At 42.6% G+C, this 21,508-nt stretch overlaps 1 protein-coding gene across 1 annotated transcript in view; it reads left to right on the forward strand.

The window, feature by feature from the left end:
- The first annotated feature begins 1,288 nt into the window (after positions 1 to 1,288).
- The window catches only part of MGAT4B (alpha-1,3-mannosyl-glycoprotein 4-beta-N-acetylglucosaminyltransferase B), a 90,163-nt gene continuing 69,943 nt past the window's right edge, over positions 1,289 to 21,508 (forward strand). Inside the window, exon 1 of the mRNA XM_084636173.1 lies at positions 1,289 to 1,569. Coding sequence (XP_084492299.1) covers positions 1,473 to 1,569 — 97 coding nt within the window. The 5' untranslated portion in view covers positions 1,289 to 1,472. The remainder of the gene's footprint in view (positions 1,570 to 21,508) is intronic.

The following is a 21,508-nucleotide window of genomic DNA, read 5'->3' on the forward strand; positions in this document are numbered from 1 at the left end:
TTTAAGAACAATAATCCCCCTCACGCTGAAAGCTTCTCTATCAAGGACACATTTTCACAGATGAATTGAGAGGGCAATTTAACGTAGATGATTCAGTCTTTTCCGTTATACAGTGGGGCTGAAAAAATCTGTAGGATATAATCCTGTTTTCCCCCCCAACATGTAGCACGTTTTAGTTGCCACAAAAGTGAGTATGCCTTCGCGTTCTCTAATGAAAAGTAAGGAAACACTTTTGAATATAATATCCCCAGCATCTGTGCAGCTTCACACGCTGAAAACTACATCGATGTTAAAGCTGACACCAAGTAAAAATATTGACATTCTGAATATACTAATAAAGATGAAGAATGAGGCACAATAAAGTGATTTAAGGCAGTAATTAAGATGCTTGCAATTTAGATTTATGGTTTGTTTACCCGCTAGCTGTGAATGTATTTGCTTTCATTGTTTTGGGTGTTTCATAATTTTCCTTTTTATATTTACATTTAAAAGTGTTAAAAGGCTATTGCAGAATGAATCTAATTTCACACAGCTATTTAAAAACCACTATTACATAAATCATCAGAAGGAAAAACAAACAGGACGGCAATTAATGAATAAGAGTTAGCAGTATTATCCAATGTTTCATTATTTAATACAAGGAATCATATTTAGAATTAATCGTAAAAGAGTGAGAGAGAAAATACCCAAAATGGGATTATTGCAGGGAAGCTCCCGGTTGCATATGGGAGAAGACGTTGTGTATTTAATATTATTCTTGTTTTAATTATTCAGACAGTGAAGTCCCCAAAGCCTGTCGCCTGCCCTCATTCATTCACCTGCCTTGCTGTGATTCGGTATCGCAACGGGCAAGGGCTTTGCCAGCCTTTTGTAGGGCAGGGTTAGAAGTTACCATCCTGCTGTTTATTGTGTCTTAGTAACACGTACACACACATCTGCGCGTGGATTTCCGTGCACACTTACACACACACACACACCCCATGCACACGCTTGCCCCCGCACGCACGAGCCCAGCAGCTTGCACAAGCCCAGGGCCCCGTTGACACGGGCACGCCCGGGCACACTCACGAGCCCCTGCCTGCGCGTGCACACGTGAACACGCCGCCCCCCGCTCACGGCAAGGCGCGCGGCGCCCTTGCTCACGCACATTGCCCCTTCCCCCCAACCTCCCTTGCACGTCCGCCCGGCCGCCGCATGTGCGCGGCTCCTTTAACTCGGTGCCATCCCCGCCCCTCCCCCTCCCCGGCGGCAGCCCCCTCCCTGCTCCGGGGACCGCGAGCCGCAGCCCCATCCCGCTGGAGCCGGCGGCCCGGCCGGGCGCGGCCAGTGCATGAGGGCAGCGGGCGGCGGCGAGTCCCTCCCGCCCACCGCGGCGGCCCCCCCCTCCGCTCCTCGCCGGGGCCGGGGCCCGGGAGGCTGAGGCCGCGCAGCGCCCGGGACATGCGGCCTCCCCCGCCGCCGCGGAGGAGGAGATGAGGCTCCGCCATGGCACCTTCCTCACCCTGCTGCTCGGCTGCCTCTGCGCCCTGCTCTCGCTCTCCTGGTACGGGGCCTTCAGCGGGCACAAAGGTAAGGGGCGGCCGGAGCCCGCGGGCTGCCTCCCGGCCGGGCATCGCCAGGGACCGACCCCTCCCCGTCTCCCGGAGGGGTCCCTCCCGCGGCGCCCCTCGCCTTGCACCTCGCAGACCCTGACCCGGAGCTGAGCCCTCTCCCGGCCACTCTCTGGGCACCCAGCCTGGGGACCCTCCCCAGTCTCCTGGGGACCTGCCCCTCCAGCCCGGCACCCAAAGTCTCCCCCAACCCCTCCCACTCCTCCTCCTGAAGCAGCCAGCCCCTTGCAAGCCCCCTTCTGCAGTAAAGGGGTGGCTAAGGATCTCTTCCGTCCCCCTGACCACCTCCTCTGGAGTAAGGGCTGTCGAGTATTCCCTTCCCCCAGGGTATGCCTCCTAGATCCCTCTCCCAGGACTGGGGGTATGGGGCAGGCTGAAAGGCCAGAGGGACCTGGACACTCACTGGAGCTGCCAGCCTTCCTTTTCCCCCTCTGTGTTTAGCTGTGCCTGTCCTCTTCTTTCTGCTGCAGAATATGAAGTTCCCTCTCCGCCCTCCTCGGGGGTACCCGTGCATCCCCTGGAATACAGTGCTGTGTACATACGCACTCCAGGGTGCCTTCCTCTAGGGATTCAGCCTGAAGTTTATTCTCCGTTTGCAACCAATTCCACAGCCCAAAGTCGAGCTCTAAAGGTGCATCCCACGGGCCAGTGCTTCCCAACCAATGATAATTCAAGCTTTTTAAACTGGGTACCCTAGGTCGGTGGTTCTCAACCAGGGGTCCAGGGGCTGTGAGCTGGTTTCGGGGGGGGGGGGGGCGTCTGCCAAGCAGGGCCAGCATTACACTTGCTGGGGCCCAGGGCCGAAAGACAAAGCCCTACCACATGGGGCTGAAGCCCGAGGCCTCGAGCCCCGCCAGCCAGTGCTGACGCTGAAGCCTGAGCAACCTAGCTTTGTGGGGCCCCTGTGGTGGGGGCCCCTGGGCAATTGCCCTGATTACTGCTCTCCAACACGGGCCCTGGGTTTTATATGCAGAAAAACAGCTGTGGCACAGGGGGGCCGTGGAGTTTTTAAATAGCATATTGGGGGGGCCTCTGAAAGAAAAAAGTTGAGAACCCCTGCTCTAGGTTCCCCTTCCTCCCCACCTTGGTGAGGAGTCTCTGATCTAGACCCTTGTTCTCCCCGACTGTGAACTTCTCATTGTTTATGTGTGCTCTGGACCTGTAAGGATAAGACGGATGTTTGGAGTCGCAAAAGCTCCTGTGTGGGGTTGGATCCCACGTGCTGAATGACAAGCAGTAGTTAATGCTTGGTACAGCCAAGTTTTTAATCTGGTAAACTGATAGCTTCCTGAACTCGCTGGGAACCTGTTATCATAGGCTGTACTTAATTCTCTCGTTCCTGAGTAGCCTTGGCTGGAGACTGGATTTTCCTTTGCCTTGCTACCTTGTCATCATCCTGGGCTGCTTTATTTCTCCTGTAGCTGAGTTCTGAGTGTGTCCCATCTGTGGGTTGGCCGGTCTGGGGATTTTTTTCGTTGTAGCATGTAAGTATTTTTCAGTCCTGGCTCACCCCTCGTTCAAACATCTCTGCTCCCCATCGTGGCCACAATTCACTGGCTGAGGAAAGTGGATGCAGAGCTCTGTGGAGCTGATTTGATGAGAGGAGTCTTTGCAGAGTGATGTAAAGGAAGAGTCTGTTGGTCAGGATATGGATGAACAAATGAAGACATCTTTACCAAGGCGCTCTGTACTCTGTGGCAAGCGTGACCTATATTCTGTGGCAAGGCCCTTGAGTTCTACAGCACTCCAGTGCTGCAGACTGTAGATACTGCAGCAGCTGCCGAACATTTTAAAAAGGAGTTTTGTATTGAATTAAATATGAAAATGAATAATAAAACCAGTACAGTAATCCCTGTGTTATTTAATATGATATCAAATTAAATTTATTTTACACTTCCCTTAAATATTTAATTTTCAAGTGTGCTGAAATTTGCATTGAGAACATGTAACTGTATTGTTTAAATGATTGGGGGCGGGGGGGAAGCTGGAGACTTTGGAAATGGAAAAGAGACATCTGGAGCTTTTGGCATGTGAAAAGGTGCGGGAAGCAGTTTGGGATAAGCTCACTAGCTGAATGTTGGTTAAAATGATCAGCAGTGAAACAGTTAACAGCATTAGACACTTACATTGTCATCACTAGGTTTCAAAATTAACAGCGTATTCACTTTCTCTTTGAACACATATTTCAGATTGTTTTAAAATCCAGTCAGGCAATACATTGTAGATTTACAGCTCCAGTCAAATGTAGAATATTTTCTTAAGTATGAGGGCTAGAAATATAACTTAAAAAAATTAAAGTTTAGCTGATGGAGCACAATTCTGAAGAGTACACAGGGCCCTGCTTTTAAGTTAGATTCCATTTACCAGAGGCACCCCCCTCTGCCTGTGGTCACGTATATACATGTATATATGAGATTCTCCTGTGAAGCTTGGCCTTACTTTTTTCTAACAATGTAATAGCCACCTTTCCCCAGCCTGTCAGTCACAGCTTCAAAGTCCTGTTTTTTAGTTGGCTAGTGAAAAATTACTGTAGTTACTTCTCGATTGCAGCTGTCTATCTCTGGTTTGAGTTAGCTAGTGGGTACTGCACCTTCCACACTCAGCTGGCCCTTCGTTCAGTTAGTGACTCTACTCATTTCTAAATTTTGCTCTTCTAAAAGTCCTTAAGTCTGCACTACCCATCTGTCTAATGTAATGGTTGCTCTGGTCCCTCTCATCCTCCATTTAAACAACGATTCTTTTTTATTGTTGTAAAATTGATTTTAGCTTTTTATGAGACATTATTTGGTTTTCCCGCATTACTCATCAACTAAAAGGTTCTGCTAACTATGTTTCTAGCATGGTTTAAATCCCATTATAGCGACCTCCCTACAGAGCTCCAGATAGCAAGATTGTTGAGAATGATTTTAGGGCAGAAGTGTCTATAACTGTGTCATTGGCTGAATATTACTTTTGAGATTTCCCCTCTAAAAATGCATGACCTGTTTTGTTATGTTCTTTCAGTCAAAAATGCCAAACCCTGGGGTAACTTCCCCATATGTATATGTACAGGAATGCTCTGGAAAACTGCTTTCCTGTGATGGACACAGACATTGTTCATTATTTTAAAAGAACCTCAAACACCTCACTGTATGAGCAGAATGGCAAATTAGTAACTGGAGTTTCCTGAAATGTGGCTGCCCTGTTTAAAGGAGCAGGTGTTTTCTGCAATATTTCCTCAGAAATAGAATTCTAACCTTTCATTTAAGGATGATATGCATTGTGGCATGTTAAAAGGATGCCTGCTTTTTCTCTCCTTCCCAGTCCTTGATAAGGTGCCAAACTGATCACACAAGAGACTTAAATAAAAGTACAGTGGAACCTCAGAGTTATGAACACCAGAGTTATGAACCTACCAGTCAGCCACACACCTGATTTGGAACCGGAAGTACACAATCAGGCAGCAGCAGAGACCAAACAAACAAACAAAAGCAAATACACTACAGTACTGTGTGAAACGTAAACTACTTTAAAAAAAAAAAAAGGGAAAGCAGCATTTTTCTTCTGCATAGTAAAGTTTCAAAGCTGTATTAAGTCCGTGTTCAGTTGTTGAAAGAACAACCGCAGCATTTTGTTCAGAGTTATGAACAACCTCCATTCCTGAGGTGTTCATAACTTTGAGGTTCTACTGTATCCCCATTGTATCTCAGTGCTGTTTTGGAACAACCATCTCTAGCGACCTGTTCATGCTCAAGCTATAGCTGTGATTTTGTTACTCAGTAGTGTCATGGCCACCAACTGATTACATGTAATAGGGTTCAGTGTGTGTCTATTCAGCCGCTTTCCTGCTATTGTAATGGCATTTGTGTGTCCACACTTAGCTGGGACCAGGGCCAACGATAGGGCAAAGGGGCCAGGCAGGTGCCATAGCCATCCCCCTCGAAACCCTCCACCTCAGCAGCCTGCTCAGTGCCTTGAGCTCATCACCTGGAACCCTGCCCCAGTCACCCACCCAGCACCCCGATGCACTTCACAGGCACCCCCTGCCTGGGAATGCCTGGGGTCCAGCTCCTCCTCGCTGTCTGCTTCCCAGTCGGACAGGGTGGTGCCAGGTGCCCTGCGGGTGGGAGTGGGCCTTCCTGGGGTGGAGTCATGACTCAAGCTGTTGGGGGGTGGCCAAACTTTTAAATTGTGCCTCCCCACTATCAATGTACACAGTTTGGGAGGGGGTGTTGCCTCCCCAAACTGCACTTATGGTTGTGCCAGCAGACCACCCGGGACTGTGTCACAGCCCATCTTTGGGCCACAGCCCACAGTTTGGGAACCTCTGCCGTAGTGTATAATGAAAGAAGCATTTATGGTGATCTCTTAGGGGCATCCTGTCATACTCTCCTGGAGGAGAGAATGGTCATGCAGTTTTGGACTGGGGTTGCATGCCCAATGTGTGCCCGCAACTTCTCTATGCAAGACTAAATTCTAACTTCTATATTACTTTTACTGTTATGATGAACAGAAATTACTTTCTGATCTAGTGCTTGTAGTGTTGTCTAGCACCCTCTTTTGAGGCTTTTGTGGTATTTTAGAAACTGAAAGTTTGGACATATCCACAGAGTGCTTTCACAGCAATAAGTGCCCATCTTTTACAGCGCCACGTATGGTGGGAGTCACTTCTCCTATGTGAACTTTGAAAATGTATTTTGAAAATAAAGTTAAGAAATCCATGTAGAGAATTACCATTCGCATACTGCATTAGTATTCCCACTTCTTTGCTGAATAAGGGATCTTTATTCTAACATCCCCCCCACCCCTCCAATGTTAACTAGGGCTAAATCCTAGAATAACAGAAGTGTCAGGTTGTTTGATGGGAAGAGGAATATGATTTAGGTCACTTCCTGATAGTTCCAGTAATGATCATTATTTCAGTTAATAGGTAAAGCATGGACAATGGCAGTAAGCCTTCAGATGAGGTGTATGGGGAACCAAAACTCCGCTTTAGAAGGATAGTGTAATTGAAAACCTGTTGGATGATTTTAATAGATTTTCCTCCAGCAGCTTGTTGGTCCACTTTGTTAAAGCTGGAACTCCTGCCTGTTGCTGAAGTTTCTTTCTTGAGGAGTGGCTGTAGAACATCACTTATATCGATGACGCAATTAGGAAAAATAGTGTAAAGCTGCATGGAGTATTTAATTCCTGATCCTGACTTTCAAGAGCCAGTCAAGGATCCTGTGGGGAAGAGACCTCAATACTGATGCAAAAATATTAATAAAATTATTATAAATTTTTAAAGTTGTTATAAACTTGTTTGCTGCTTTACTGAATATTAAGGTATAGGTACAAGAGTATTATACAGTAGAACACCAGAGTTATGAACTGACCAGTCAACCACACACCTCATTTGGAACCATAAGCACGCAATCATGTAGCAGAGACAAAAAAAACAAAACAAAGCAAATAACTGTACAGTATTGTTAAACGTAAACTACTTTAAAAAAAGGGAAAGTTTTTAAAAAAAGATTTGACAAGGTAAATAAGGTAAATGTTTCTGTGCTTGTTTAATTTAAATTAAGATGGTTAAAAACAGCATTTTTCTTCTGCATAGTAAAGTTTCAAAGCTGTATTAAATCAGTTGTAGTTGTAAGCTTTTGAAAGAACAACCATAATATTTTGTTCAGAGTTACGGACATTTCAGCATTATGAAGAACCTCCATTCCCAAAGTGCTCATAACTCTGAGGTTCTACTGTAGCTAGAATGTTTAGAAATATAAAATTGCACATTTAGCTTATTACATTACAAAATGTTAAAGCTAATCAAAGAAATTCCAGAAAGTTTCTGCTTCTGTCTTCCCAGGACGAGCAAACATCAAGCAGACTAACCAAGTGAACACTTTTTTAGGAAGAAATGTGATTGTGAAAGGAATGCACGGTTATGATATCCAAGCAATAAATCTAGAAGTCAAGTGGTCCTATTCCAATTTCGCCCTCCCCTTTTTTCCCAAAGGAAAACTGGAGTTTAAGCCCACACAAAGAATTCTAGAAATATCCTTATTAAAATTGACTTCTTTTGTAAACACACTGAAGTCTTTATTCTTTAAACTTGGAGAACATTTGTGGTGGGAAACATTTAACAGAACTGGTTACTTCCAACTTATGTTTCATTTAAAGGTAAAAACCTTTGTTTCTGGTGGGGAGGTTTACTTGGATTGGTTTCTTCTTGAGTCATCTCTGATTTTCTTATCTGTCTGAGGCAGCTTACCTCTAGAGATGGACAGGATGAGTTGTGAAATGCTTTCTCTCTAAGCAGAGTAGCAGGGGCCCTGAATATGGGGTGCTCATTTCAGAGTCTTTTATACCCTTCTCCTTATTTTCATTAAATTATAGGAAAACACACCTCTTTCATGCTTGTTTAGATTCAGATTGGTTGCTGTCATTCTTATAATTGGCTCCATGCCTTCGGGATCGTCCTAATGACACTTTCAGCTCCTGAATATGCAGTTTGTTTAATTAATATGCAACATTTCTTTAACTGCCTTTTGTTCTTCTTGTGGCAGGAAAGATTCAGATAACTTTGAAAGTTTGTTTCAACTCCATTTTCTGAGATATTGTTTCAAGTTTATCAGAGTTTTACAGGAGATTAAATACTGTTTTCAAAATGTCCAGACACTCCTGTTTTTCATATAAGAGGTTTTAGTTCTCAAAACTGTCTTAAAATTAAATAACTCAATGTAATTAGCCTAAGTTGTTGACTCTATGAGTATACCTGCGCTACAATGTAAACCCAGAGTTAGTAGAACTTGAGTTAGCAGTCCCTGGGTTTGTATCTACACTCATTTGCAACCCCAGGTTAGGAATTGTTGAATCCTGGGTCCCAACCTGGGGCTCCAGCACCTACACCAGGGGTAGGCAACTTATGGCACGCGTGCCAAAGGCGGGACGCGAGCTGATTTTCAGTTGCACTCACACTGCCCGAGTCCTGGTCACCGGTCCGGGGAGCTCTGCATTTTAATTTAATTTTAAATGAAGCTTCTTAAACATTTTAAAAACCTTATTTACTTCATGTACAATAATAGTTTAGTTACATATTATAGACTTATAGAAAGAGACCTTCTAAAAACTTTAAAATCTATCACTGGCACGTGAAACCGTAAATTAGAGTGAATAAATGAAGACTCGGCACACCACTTCTGAAATGTTGCCAACCCCTGACCTACACTATATTGTGCAGGCCTGAGTTCAATGCCCATATCCCAGACTTCCTATCTTCCTCCCAAAATGTGGCCACTCTGGCCTTTCATTCATGGTGCAGTGAGAGAAAACTTGACTGTCCAGAGGACAAAGAAAGACAGTCTATGGGATTGTGGGATACTTTTGGGTTTTGGCAGACTTCTAGAGCAAGAATGCAGTGGGTCTGCATCTACACTGCAAAACAATAGGGCTTGAACCCTGGGTCCCAGCTTGACTCAGGCTCAGACCTTCCACCCTCGTGGACTCCTGGGACCTCGGGTCCGAGCCCTGGGTTAGCACGATTTGTGTGTTGATGAAGGGGTATTAGGCTTGAGCATGAGTTCAAACCCTTGGCTTAAACTGGGAGCACCTCCAAGGTGTACTCCTCTCTGTAAATTAAGACCAAAATATATTCTTTCCCAAACTTACTGTGAATCCATTCTTGAGTATATCCTTACATAAATAAGAATGTTTACAGGTGGGCAAAAGAGCTTTGTTTAGGGCAGGTGAACCTGTTGGTTATTAATAACCACCAGCCAGTTTCTAGTTGGCAAAGTAAGCAATCTTACTATATCTTATGAAAACAGGAGAAAATATTTAAATAGGTTACTAGAAGAAGGCATTTAAGGAGTTGTTGTCTTGAGACAGGCCAATTAACCAACACTAAGAATCTTAAATCCAATTAAATCCCACTACTTCTCTGATTACCAATATTTAGCCCGTCTCCTCTCCAGGAATATATGGTCTAACCACCTGGGGACTAACAGGAAAAACTGTTAGTCTTTTAAATTATTTCAATATTCCAACAAGATTTAAAATTCTTGTAATGATTTAAGCATTTGGCACCATCTTAGTTAACGTCCTCTCACAAATCCACATGCTTAGGAGCCACCAGAGGTAAGCCTGTGCCCCAGCCCCATGTCCCAGTCCCCTGAGCCCCACCCCAAACCTGGAGCGCCTTCCTGCACCCTAAACCCCTCATCCGCAGCCCAGAGCCTGCACCCCCAGCCCAGAGCCCTGACCCCCTCCTGCACCCCAGCCCTGAGCCTCTCCCACATCCCAAACCTCTCATCCCCAGCTCCATTGGGTCACAGGCATCAATAATTTTCTTCAGCTGGATCTCCAGAAAAAAAAGTTTGAAAACCACTGATGTAGAGAGACATGTAGAAGAGATTGTAATGGAAATAGCCAGTTTATCATTTGTGTTTGGTCATTTGTGGTTAATATTTTCTTTTCCTTTAATAATAAAACAGCTGTAGTTAATAATTGCGATTATTTTGGGTGGTCTTGATCATGGTGTCCCCTAAGGCAGTGTTTCTCAATAACTGGTCCATTGAGTGGTGCCGGGCCCTGAGATTTCCCTGGTACAGTTTAGGAAGGCAGCAAGCTGGTCCCTGGTATCAAAAAGGTTGAGAAACATTGCCTGAAGGTATATAAAAGGACCCCTGTGACTAAATAGTGGAAGCCAAATCTCTGAGTTGGCAATGAGAGAAGCAGTTGGTACGAGCTGGTCTTCCATTTCTTGTTTTTCTAAGTGAAATATTTTAGTAATTTTTTAAGACCAAATTACTTGACGCCCAACAGTTTAAAAGTACCCTTTTCAACTCCTGTCCTGGTCTTTTGAGTGACTGTGTATGTGGCCCATAAGCTTAAAGCAAAGAGGATCTCTCATGAGGTTAGATGCTGATACCATTGATATTTATTACAACTTGGCCCACTGTATCACAAACATTGGAATGATTCCAAGTGTAACTTTCTAATGAGTTTGCAGTGGGGCAGGCTTAGAGACAGTGTTCGGGGGGGAAAATTGTGTTTACTTGACTAAAACTGGATTTATAAGCCACACTTGTATGGTTTTGAAGTGCTTGCTTGGTTGGTGATTATGAAGAATAAGGCTCAGTAAGTGCAGCTTCAATCCTTAAAGAAAATGACAGTCTGTAACAAAATCTCTGTATAAATATGCAAGCCAGTCTCTTTTCTACAGGCAGGAGGATCAGAGCTTGCTGTACTTCTAAATAAGGGGGTGTATTTTTATTCCAATATGCAGGACTTTCCTCATTTCCCATATGTGTTTCCAAAACTGTATGCTGATTTCCTTTCATGTAAATTGTGAATGCTCTTCTGAGGCTTTGTCTATGCTGGGGATTTGCTCCAATTACAGCTGTTGTTGGACAGTCACAGGTGTAGTTGCACCAGTGCAACCCCCAATGTAGACAGGGTAAATTAAGACTCATACGGGTGTAGCTTTATCCCACTTGAAACTGGTGTAGACAAAGTCTAAGAGTTCACCAACGTATGGTTCCACAGAACAACAATGGCAACACAAAAGCCTGGTTCTAAAGTCCCAGAGAAGGGGCCAATTCTACTAAGGGGCCAATTCCTTCCTGGAGACTGCAGAATGTAGAAGGATATCATTCAAATGCCTGACAAACGAGCTGTGCGTGAGCAGATCTGACAACCGTCTCTTGCTCAGTATGTTGTTTATCATAACTCGTGTGATCGATGGCTTGAATGCAGCAGGATTTACAAATTATTTTGCATACAATTTGATGAGATTTAGCCTCGTACTGACAAATTGCAGTCTGGGAAGACCTGAAGAAGAACTTTTTGTAAGCTCGTCTCTCCCACCAACAGAAGTTGGTCCAGTAAAAATATTATCTCAGCCACCTTGTCTCTCTAATATCCTGGGACAATATGGATACAACAAAACTACGTATAACATTGTGGCATTCACACACACTTATCAGAACAGATCCCTCTCTGTACTTCTCTAACTTGTGTTTTGTTTTGTTTTCAAATTGGACGTTCTTGTTTGTACTTCATTTATACCTTTTTGTATGAATTATAGGTACAGCTATTACTCCTGTAGTGATATTTGGATGAACTTGAGAATTTTGGGGGCAAGGAAGGATGGTCCAATGATTTAGGGTACCTGTATTGAATTCCCTGCTCTGTCACAGATTTTCTGTGTGACTTTGGATAAGTTACTTAGGATCTCTGTGCCTCAGTTTCCTATCTGTAAAAGGGAAAATAACACTGTCCTATCTCACAGGGATCTTGTGAGGATAAATACATTAAATATTCAGGCACTCAGATTCTGTGATGATAGGGGCCAGAAATGTATCTAAGATGGAAAGGTCATAACATACAGAAAGAAGGTGATAAACTGACCCAGATATATTTAGTATTTTCCCTGTACTTGTATACTATGAGCAGGCCAATTTCTCATTCATTTGATTCAACTGGATTCATTTAAAAGAAAACATTGATTTATGCTTATATCCTGAACACACATTGATTATTTACTTGGTTTCAGCTAGCAAACAATGGATTTGTTTACATTAAAGTAACGCTGCCAGTCATCTGTAGAAGGCTTTGAAGTCTGCAGAACAGTGAACAAACTGCTTTAGTAATAAAACCTGGTAAATGACTGTTCTATCCCAAAATGTAACTACTAGTGGGCAGAGTGGATGAAAATTGATTAAAAAAAAAAAAGCAAAGAAATTGGATTGTTAATTTAAATTAGATTTTTTAATTTTATTTAAATGATTGGGTTTTTTTTCTTTTTAAAGATCTATTTAAAATGAAATCTGAATTTAATACAAAATATGTTAAGGCCTAAATTTATTATAATCTCTTAAAACATTTAAACAAAAAATAAATGTGGTGAATCCATGAGCCTCTATCAAAAACTTTGCATTAAAGGCTGCTGTTTTATATAAAGAAAGATGTTTTTCTCCTGATTCTAACTTTTGAGGTCACAGCTTTATGAATATGGCACAACAGTCTCCCCAAGTAACTTCAGAGACTCTCATTTCAAGAGAATTAGGTGAGTAGGAACTTAAGCTCCAGTCACTTTCACTTAGGCATATTTAAACATCATCAGTTTAGTTCACTGACTACAGTTAATCCCTCTGTTTTATAAATCATTTTATTGTAAACATGAAACATATTTGATAAACTTATCTTATGTATCTAAAATATTTGGTTGGTTTGTTTAATAAAATATATTTTATATGCACGTCTGTGTGTTTGTTTAATTAAATTCCAGTTACCATCCTAACACAAATCATAAGCAAAAAGTTATCTAGTAAATAAGCAATATCTCATTTACCATTTTCTAACATACTAAAAAGCTACAATTAGTAAGAATTTGAAAGTATTACAATATATAATTGCTTACACTGTGACCATATACATTTGTTTATCTTCCTACGTAGCAAAAAGATGTACCAAATCTAGTATAAAGGTTCTCATTAGTTGTAAATCAGCATGTTTTGGATATTAAGCAGTGAAAATACACCTCTTTAAAAGATAACTGAAGTATAAATGGAAAGTTGATTAAAATGGGTGATTTAAATCGAGGCTTTCCATGTGGTGATTTAAATCACCTTGATTTAAACAAATCTACCCTGTCAGTACATTACTGCAGGTAGACTTTTGATCGTCCATTGAATTTACCACAGTTCATTATAAAGTGACTTTTTAAACCTTTGCACCAATTCTCTTTATAGTAAAACCTTCAGTTAATCTAATTACTTAGGTAAGGAAAATATGGCAAATACCAATTCTGTGGTATAACTTAGTATTTGTATTACAGTAGTGCTTGGGGGGCTTCTTGGGGGCCTCGAAGTGCAGTGCTTCTGTGTAGACACTCACTACAGCGACGGGGGAGGGGGGGGGGCGGGATTCATCTGTCGGCATCGTTAATCCACCTCCCTGAGAGGCAGTAGCTAGGTTGATAGAGGAATTCTTCCATCAACCTGTCTACACCAGGAGTTAGGTTAGCTTAACTATATCACTCAGGGGGTGCGGATTTGTCACATAACTTTTGAGTGTAAACCTGGCCTAAGATAAGATGCAGTAGGTGGTGTAATAAGCAATGAGAAGGAACATGGGAGTGGGGAGGATGAGGGAAAGGATAAGTAATGTAAAGCTTTTTATAAGATTACCCAGTTCCTCTTTTTCTGCAGTATTTTTTCAGCTGTAGAAAAATCAGTGCTGTGTAGAAGAATTAATTTCAAGCTGAAATCTGTAGAAGTTGGAGACTTTGAAATTGCAGAGGGGTTTCTGCACAGATGTTTTGCCTTGGCTTTGGTATGAAATGAGTTCCAAGATACCGTAAATCTGTGTGGTGACATAAAATTCCCTGGAGACACTTCTTGTTAAAAGTTAAAAATCTTTATAATCCTCTTTTGCAAAGTGAAAGTGTGGTTGAGCCGTTCTGGAGCATTAGTGAACTAAGGTAGAAATGGGCTAGAAAAGTATGAACGCTTTTGAAGCGGAAAGCAGATACATGTGGTTAGGGGTTTTTTGGTTTTGTTTTCTTTTTTTAAAGATGTGAGAGAAGAAAATAGAATTTTTTATATACTCTGTCTTCCCCCTTCTCTTCCTGCGAACAGACAATGTTTTGAAAGGCTTCTTCTTCTACCACCTTCATTGCATATTGTGTAAAGTGTACACCTGATACTGGGAAGGAGGAGAGAGCTAATTACAGGGTTGGTGTCTCCCCCCCACCACCTTACACCCACACTCTGCAGTTTCCAGAAGAGACTGCTCAGAGAGGGAAGGAAGAATGGTATAAGTGTGAAGACACATCTCATTACAAGTTGTGGATTTCTATTGTAGATGGATGTGTAGCTAATAATTCCTGCTGTGGAGGTGTGTGCAGCATAATGCCATGAAGGAGACCAGGGCTCAAGGAAGTGTGGTGAATTTTCCCCTTTAGAAGCTGGCGTTGGTGGATCACAAAGATGATTTTAATTTGATGGGGGGTGGGACAGAAGATCTGTTTATAGTGGCCCCTCATATCTAGCGAACTTCTGGATCTCCATAGGCATGGACATTGGGAACCATTTGCCAATGTGTTACTACACAGATGGCTTTTAGAAGAAAATATGTTGTAAGTATAAGTGATCACAAACCACATCCTCAACCCAGTAATGAAGTCATCAATACAAAGTTTTGGAAATTGAATGCAACCTCCCACTTTCCTTCTTTTTCCAAATCAACACCGTATCCTCCAGCCTTATTGATTTAGAAGTAAAAGGAAACTGTGTGTGTGGGTATTTTCTCTTCCATGGAGAGTGAATATGGTAAGAAAATGCACCACTTTTTACACACTAAGATGAGAGATTCTAGCTCTGAATCTTAGAGGTTACAATGCAGACAAAAGGACTGGAACTGGAAAGTTATTTTTGGAATGAGAATGGGGAAGAAAATCATTATGTATATCAAACGCCAGGGTGGCAGAACTACCACATGAAGAAAAACATAACCTGTTTATACACTTCTTTCCATTACAGGAAAACAAGTGAAGTTAAATATTGGGCAGCAGCCTAAACAGTTGCATTGCAAACATGTTGAGCATTCTTTTGTTTTAAAATTTTAATCCTTAAGTAGTAACTGGCCAAATATTTATTCACCATTGATGTTGTTTCTGGTGAGGTAAATGTGAGAGTCGGTTAGCATGTTTTAAATTCAAGGGTAAACAAATTCTGGGGAATTCTAGAAAGCTCATTTCTGAGTTTGGTGTCTGAGCAGACACCAAAATATTGGAGCAGGAAGCTTTATTACAGGTGTAGCATCCGAAACAGCTGCTTACCTCTTTGAGTTCCATTTGCAGTCGAGTGCAAGCTTCTTTGATCGTATCCCTTGGTGACATGCTACGTATGTGGAGGTATTGGAAAACCAAAGTTTTAATGTTTTTTAAGCTGCTATTATTTGTTAAGGTCACTTAGTTTTGGATTTCACTTTTTAACAAATAGAAGTCCACTAGGTCAGCTAGGCTTGGTGAGGGGCAATAAGGTTGCCACATAGGCAGAAGTTACTGATCAGATTAAAAGATTAAAAGGAAACTGTTAAAATAAACAGAGAGATCTTTACAGCTGGGGCTGGAAAGTTAGCTGTGTTGTTAAAGAGACAAGGGTGCCCAGAGGTTACCAAACACAACTCCTAAATTTAAAACCCCCCAAAACTATGTATTATAGATTCCTGTTCCAATTTCTTTTTTTAATAGAGGCAAATGCAATTTATTTTCTGCCTCATTGTAGTTTTTGTATTTGACAAGGAACATTTTCTTTTTTTAAAAAAAGGTCAGTTTGATTTGTTTTTAAACTACCATTAAAAGACAACTTGTATCCGGCCTCAGACTTGAAGCGAGAATGTCCATAGAAAAAAAAATCTACTTATGCAGTCATTTTCTGTTAGCTTTATTATATCACTACTTCTCCTGCTTCCTCCTGCAGTTGAGTCTTGTGCTTGTGACATCAGTGCGTTGCTATAGAAATGATTGTGCTGTCACAAAGACAGCATTGTGACTTCATAGTAGGATCAAATAAAATGGGATTGTTGTGGTATCAGCTAATGCCTTGTGCTAGGCACTGTACAAATATAAAAAGACTGTCAAGGCTCTGAAGAGGAGAACATACTTAAATAGAAGTAAAATAACTTAAAGTGGGCAAAATTAGCAAAAAAAAAATCATATGAATAGATTTGTGCTTTAATTCTAATATATGATACCTTCTCCAGACTCTTCACTTAATTTTTTTGTTTTTATTTCATTTTGCTGAACTGCATAATCAAACCTGGTCATTGCTCTCGGGCCCTGTCCATCGTATTAGCAACAACAGTGGTTAATCATTACTGTTCTGCTGCCGAGTCCTACCATGGTTCCTTGACCATGAGGAACGGGGACGGTATGGCCAGCATGATTTCAGCTACCCAGTAGACAGAGCAGAAGATAAGTTAGCTGCATTTCTTAAATTTGTTCTCAAAGACCTTATGAATCACCAGTCAAAACATTGCCTTAAAAAATTAGTGTTCTAGAGGTCTCTGTAATGCTAAGAGCTTTCCAGAACTAGGGTCTGACCTGGAGATTTATACTGGGACAGTCTGACACCCAGTATTTGTAGGTGGACAATGGAGCTTGAGGGATGGGTTAAAAGGTTTGGAATATGGGTACTCAGCTGGACCACTGAACAGCCTTCTGTCCAGCTGAGTACCGTATTCCATGATACAGCAGTTTTCATAAAAACATCTTCACAATACTAACCAGAATGCATAAGTTGTATAGACACATTCCCCGAATTATTACACCTTTGTACTGTATAAATTGTTGCACTCCTTGATATATTTGCTATGAGGGCTAATGACACCAGGGAATTTGCACAACCTGTAAATGCTTTTGTATGTGTTCAAAGAAGCAATAGCAGCAATGTGAGATACCTTGCTTGAAATAGGCAGGTTAATAATAGCCTAGCACTGGGGTGGGCAAACTATGGCCCATGGGCCGCATCCGGCCCATCAGACCTTTTAACCCATCCCTCAATCTCCATTGCCCCACTCCAGCGCTCCCGCTCCAGCCCGGGAGGGGGGTCGGGGCTTGCCCTGCTCCTGCTGCCCGGCGCTCCTGCATTACGGGCGTGAGGACACGCATGTTACTCCAGCTGCACCATCCTCATGTGCCATCAGAGCCTGGAATGTGCAAGCCCAGCTGCTTGCTGCTTCTTGGCTTAGGTGACTTTCCTAGCACCCAGAGGTGACTCAATTGTGGGCTGTTGGGACCTACATGGGAGGAGATTTCTGAGAGCAGGGGGCTCGTGAATCTCCAAGAGTTCCAATGACTGGAAGCTGACGCTCGACAAATCCAGGCTAACGTACAATTTGTGTTCAGATAGGAGCAAAATTGTGTGGTAAAATCAACAAACAGCCCAGTAGTGTAATTTTCTAACAGCGTGTTGTTCAACAGAATTATTTTAATAGTGTTGCTTTTGAAACAAACTTGTGTTGTCCCTGTTTGAACGTGAATTGTTAACTTCATGAGCATTTGTGGCCTGCCATACAATTTCCATACCCAGATGTGGCCCTTAGGCCAAACAGTTTGCCCTCCCCTGGCTTAGCTCATACATAGCGCTGTACCGATATCAGCTCATCCTCTCAATACCCATGTATGTGGCTTGGAAAATTTTCCTGACTCATCCTAAAGAGAATGAAACCGACCAGTACTACAATCCCCTGGTCCCCAAAAGCTACACTCCCTGCAGTTTTAAGAAATAAAGCAGTTGTACAATGTATTTAATGTAATATTTGTCATTTGACTTTCTATTACATTTTTAAAGATTTATTACATACTACTAATACCAGAAGACACATTTCTTTAAGATCTTATTCCGTATTTGTCATATGTATTTGCTGAGCAGTATTTGACTCTCTCATAGAGCTGCTTGAATACCACGTACAAAAATACTTGTCAAACTACTCCGCTAATATACTGATGAAATCCTGAACAGTATTTTTGCAAGTGTCTGTGTGACTGTTCCTGCTTACTTGAACTTCCTTGCTTTCATTTGATCTCCATCCCTTTCCTGTCTCAACACTACTCATTTTCCTGCCACAGATCATAATGTATCTTTTCCGGAGCGGTCTTTGGTGTCTGTTTCCTCTTTCCTTTTCTCTCCCTCCATCCTTGTACCCCTCCCACCCCCTGCCATCTCCTTCCCTCTGTTTCTCTTTTTGTCCCACTTCTGCTCCACAAAATCAATCTGTTTTGGTGAATTTATTACAATAATCTTTCCTGAGCTCTCAATCCCACCCACTCTCATCTGCTCACCTACTTTGGGAAACTTTACCAGACACTTAATAGCCAAGTAACCCTGGTAGCCCATAAGTCATACCAAAAATGGTGCGAGGATGGAACACTGCCCAGGAGTGACACTAATCCCTGCCTTTGTTTCTGGGAAAGGGGAGGGCGTTAGCATTGCTCAGACTGTTTACAAGAGCTCCGTCTTCTGTATCCTCTTCCAGCTAATAAGTCTGTGATGAATTTGAAGCCTAGATTCCACTCAGGGTACATCAACGCTTCAGCTGGAGCTGTAATTTCCAGCTCAGGTAGATGTATGCTTGCTAGCTTTGACGGAGCTAGTGTGCTAAAAATAGCAGTGTAGCCATGGTGGGGCAGGTGGCAGCACGAGCTAGCTGTCCGAGTACAGTTCGGGGCGAGACCCTAGATAAGCACTTGGACAGCTGGCCCATGCCACTGCCCATGCTGTTACACCTTCACTGCTATTTTGTAGCACGCTCACTTGATCAAAGCTAGCACGTGTACCTCTACCCGAGCTGGAAATTACACATCCAGCTGCAGTGGCTATGTACTCCTAGGCTCCTCCAGCAACGGGCACAGTTTTCCCCCCATGATTCTTCAGCAGCCAGGAAGGACGTGAGGGTTCCCAAGTGCAGGCTGGTAACATGTGTACAACGCTCTCAGTGCTTAGTGAGTGAAAGTAGGTAAGATCCAGGCAAAGACGGCACTGGTCCCCTTAAAATATTTCCCTCTGTCCCCATGGAAGCAGAAGACTCTTCAGGAACAAGTGTGACTTATCTGCAAAATAAGAAGAAACATCTTCCCAATGGGGGGAACTCGATTTGGGCACCAACCATAGCCAGTCCTTGCTGCCTGTGTTGTGTGCCAGCCCCAAAACAAAGCTGCTGATTTAAGTCTCTGCAGATGCTGCAGGGGCAGTCAATTAAGCATTTCTGTGCCTCCTGGAGAACTGTGGTCCAAGACTTTGTCTCAGTCAGCTTTGCTCCGAGATTGCTACCCCCAGCACTTCAGCAGTCTTCCTTCATGTTTCAGTTGTCATAGGCCATCCATAAATTAAGATGATCTTTTGAGGCTGAAGCCAGGAAAGTGGGGGTGGAGCATGCATGGGCAGGGATGCGGGCATCTTATCAATGGCTGAGTACAAGGAGCATTCTGAAATTCCACCAAACTGTTGATAAAGAGGCTGCTGGCAGGGCAGCATTCTCTCTCAGATCCCTCTGGAAACATTCAGTGTCCATCAGTGTCCTAGGGCAGTCTAATAAAACAGGACAATTGCTCCAACTGATGAGTGCTCCTCACCCTTAAACTGAAGGAGGCAACAGCTCGTTTGTGGCATGAATATACATTGTCCAATCTCTGACTCCAGTCCCAACCCAAATGCTAAAACAGGAGCGAAGCTAACTGTAGACATGTAGCTATAAACCTCTTGGGATAGCCCTTGTGGTCTCTGTGAAATCCTGAATCCAGTTGACTCATCCTCTTTATGGGTGTTTAAGTCACTGTGTAGTATCAGCTATGCACCTTCAACACCACAGTGGTGAGGAACATCAACAGCTGACGCAGGGACTATTCAGTACTGTGGAATGGTTGATGCGCCAAAACCAGTCCAACTGCCTGTATGCACTTTTTGTCTCACATTTAGAATGTAATTTTCTCATGTCTGGGATTGTCTTTGCATAGGGCCCAGCAAAACGGAGCCCTTCTGCAATACAAATAAATAACTTAACTCCATCAAGGGATTCTCATCAGAGATGGACACACCTGATCAATAGTGGAGAAGGACTTTAGTAGCTCTCATCCTGTTTAACCAAGTATCTGCACTTAATGTTGCTTCAGTGCACAGATGGCTAGTTACATCTGATGTTGAATACGTTAATAACTTTGAACAAACCTCTGCAGCAGCTCATCTGATTGAGTCTGCCTTTGTGAGAAAGCTCTGATGTCAGTGGAGAACAGGGGGTCTTTATGGACATGATGAAGCTGGGGCAGGGAGTGTGGGGTGCTGGCACAGCATCCGAGCTTATAGAATGACAGGAGTAGGGTTTCCCATAACTTAACGATTATGGTTGAGGTAAATAGTGGGGGCGAGGGAATAGCACTTCCAGCAAATGACAGGAGAAGTTATTTGGTGCTAATGGCAGATACGTTTGCAGATATCTGGAAACAGGATTAACAGAGTAAAGTAAAATATCTATTTAGAAAAAAATTTGGAAGTGCAAACTTCTTGGTTTGTATCTTTAAAATCTTTTCTGCTTTATTGTTCCAGTAAACTTGCATGAAGTAGTCATTCTGGCTGAGTGTGATAATAGGCAAAAGCTGATGAGGGTTGAGTGTGTTGTATAGGGAGGGAACATAACAAGAATATGGACTTTGGGTTTGCTGCTTATAGGCCAGTTTGTGTATCACGAATATCTGGTTCTGCCCTGCCTGCTGTCTTATTAGATTCATTTATTACTTTTGAAAGTACCTCTCCAGTGATTTGCTAAAATATCTAGTCACTATAAGTGTTTAGATTATTTGGCTTGTGCATGGCAAGCATTAACTATCTTTGTTTAATCACAAAATAAACACATCTCTTTACTTTGGCTATTGATAAGGTCACCTATGGACTTGGTAATTATTTGCTAATTTTGAAAATAATGATTTAAGAGATCAAGTTCCACTTATTTTACAAGTATCTTGGTGTGTGTTCCTGAGAGAATGGAAGCTGTACTGCATCTGTTGGAACTAGTTACTTGTGAATATTTGGCATCTTAAAAAGCACTGATGTCTTGAGAGAATAACAACCATTGCTGGTATCTTCATCTTAAAAACGAAACACATTATTGTAGACAGATAACAAGCCCTGCAGCCACAATTACACAACCTATTTTCTAACATTTTTATCAGTAGGAATGGCTAGATTCTATACAACCAAAATAAGAGGGGGACTAAAATGCTGCTAAATCGGTGGTGGTGTTTGTTTTTTTTAATGTTCCACCTTCTGTCCTTTGAAGAATTGTTTGCTGGTTTAGACTCATGGGGTAAATCTGTGACATGGACTGCAGATGTGTGGTGGTTATGAAGCAGCAGAGCATCTTTATTTGGAGGGGAAGGG

Source organism: Lepidochelys olivacea, assembly GCF_965140295.1.
Source record: "Lepidochelys olivacea isolate rLepOli2 genome assembly, chromosome: 8".
Taxonomy (NCBI): domain Eukaryota; kingdom Metazoa; phylum Chordata; order Testudines; family Cheloniidae; genus Lepidochelys; species Lepidochelys olivacea.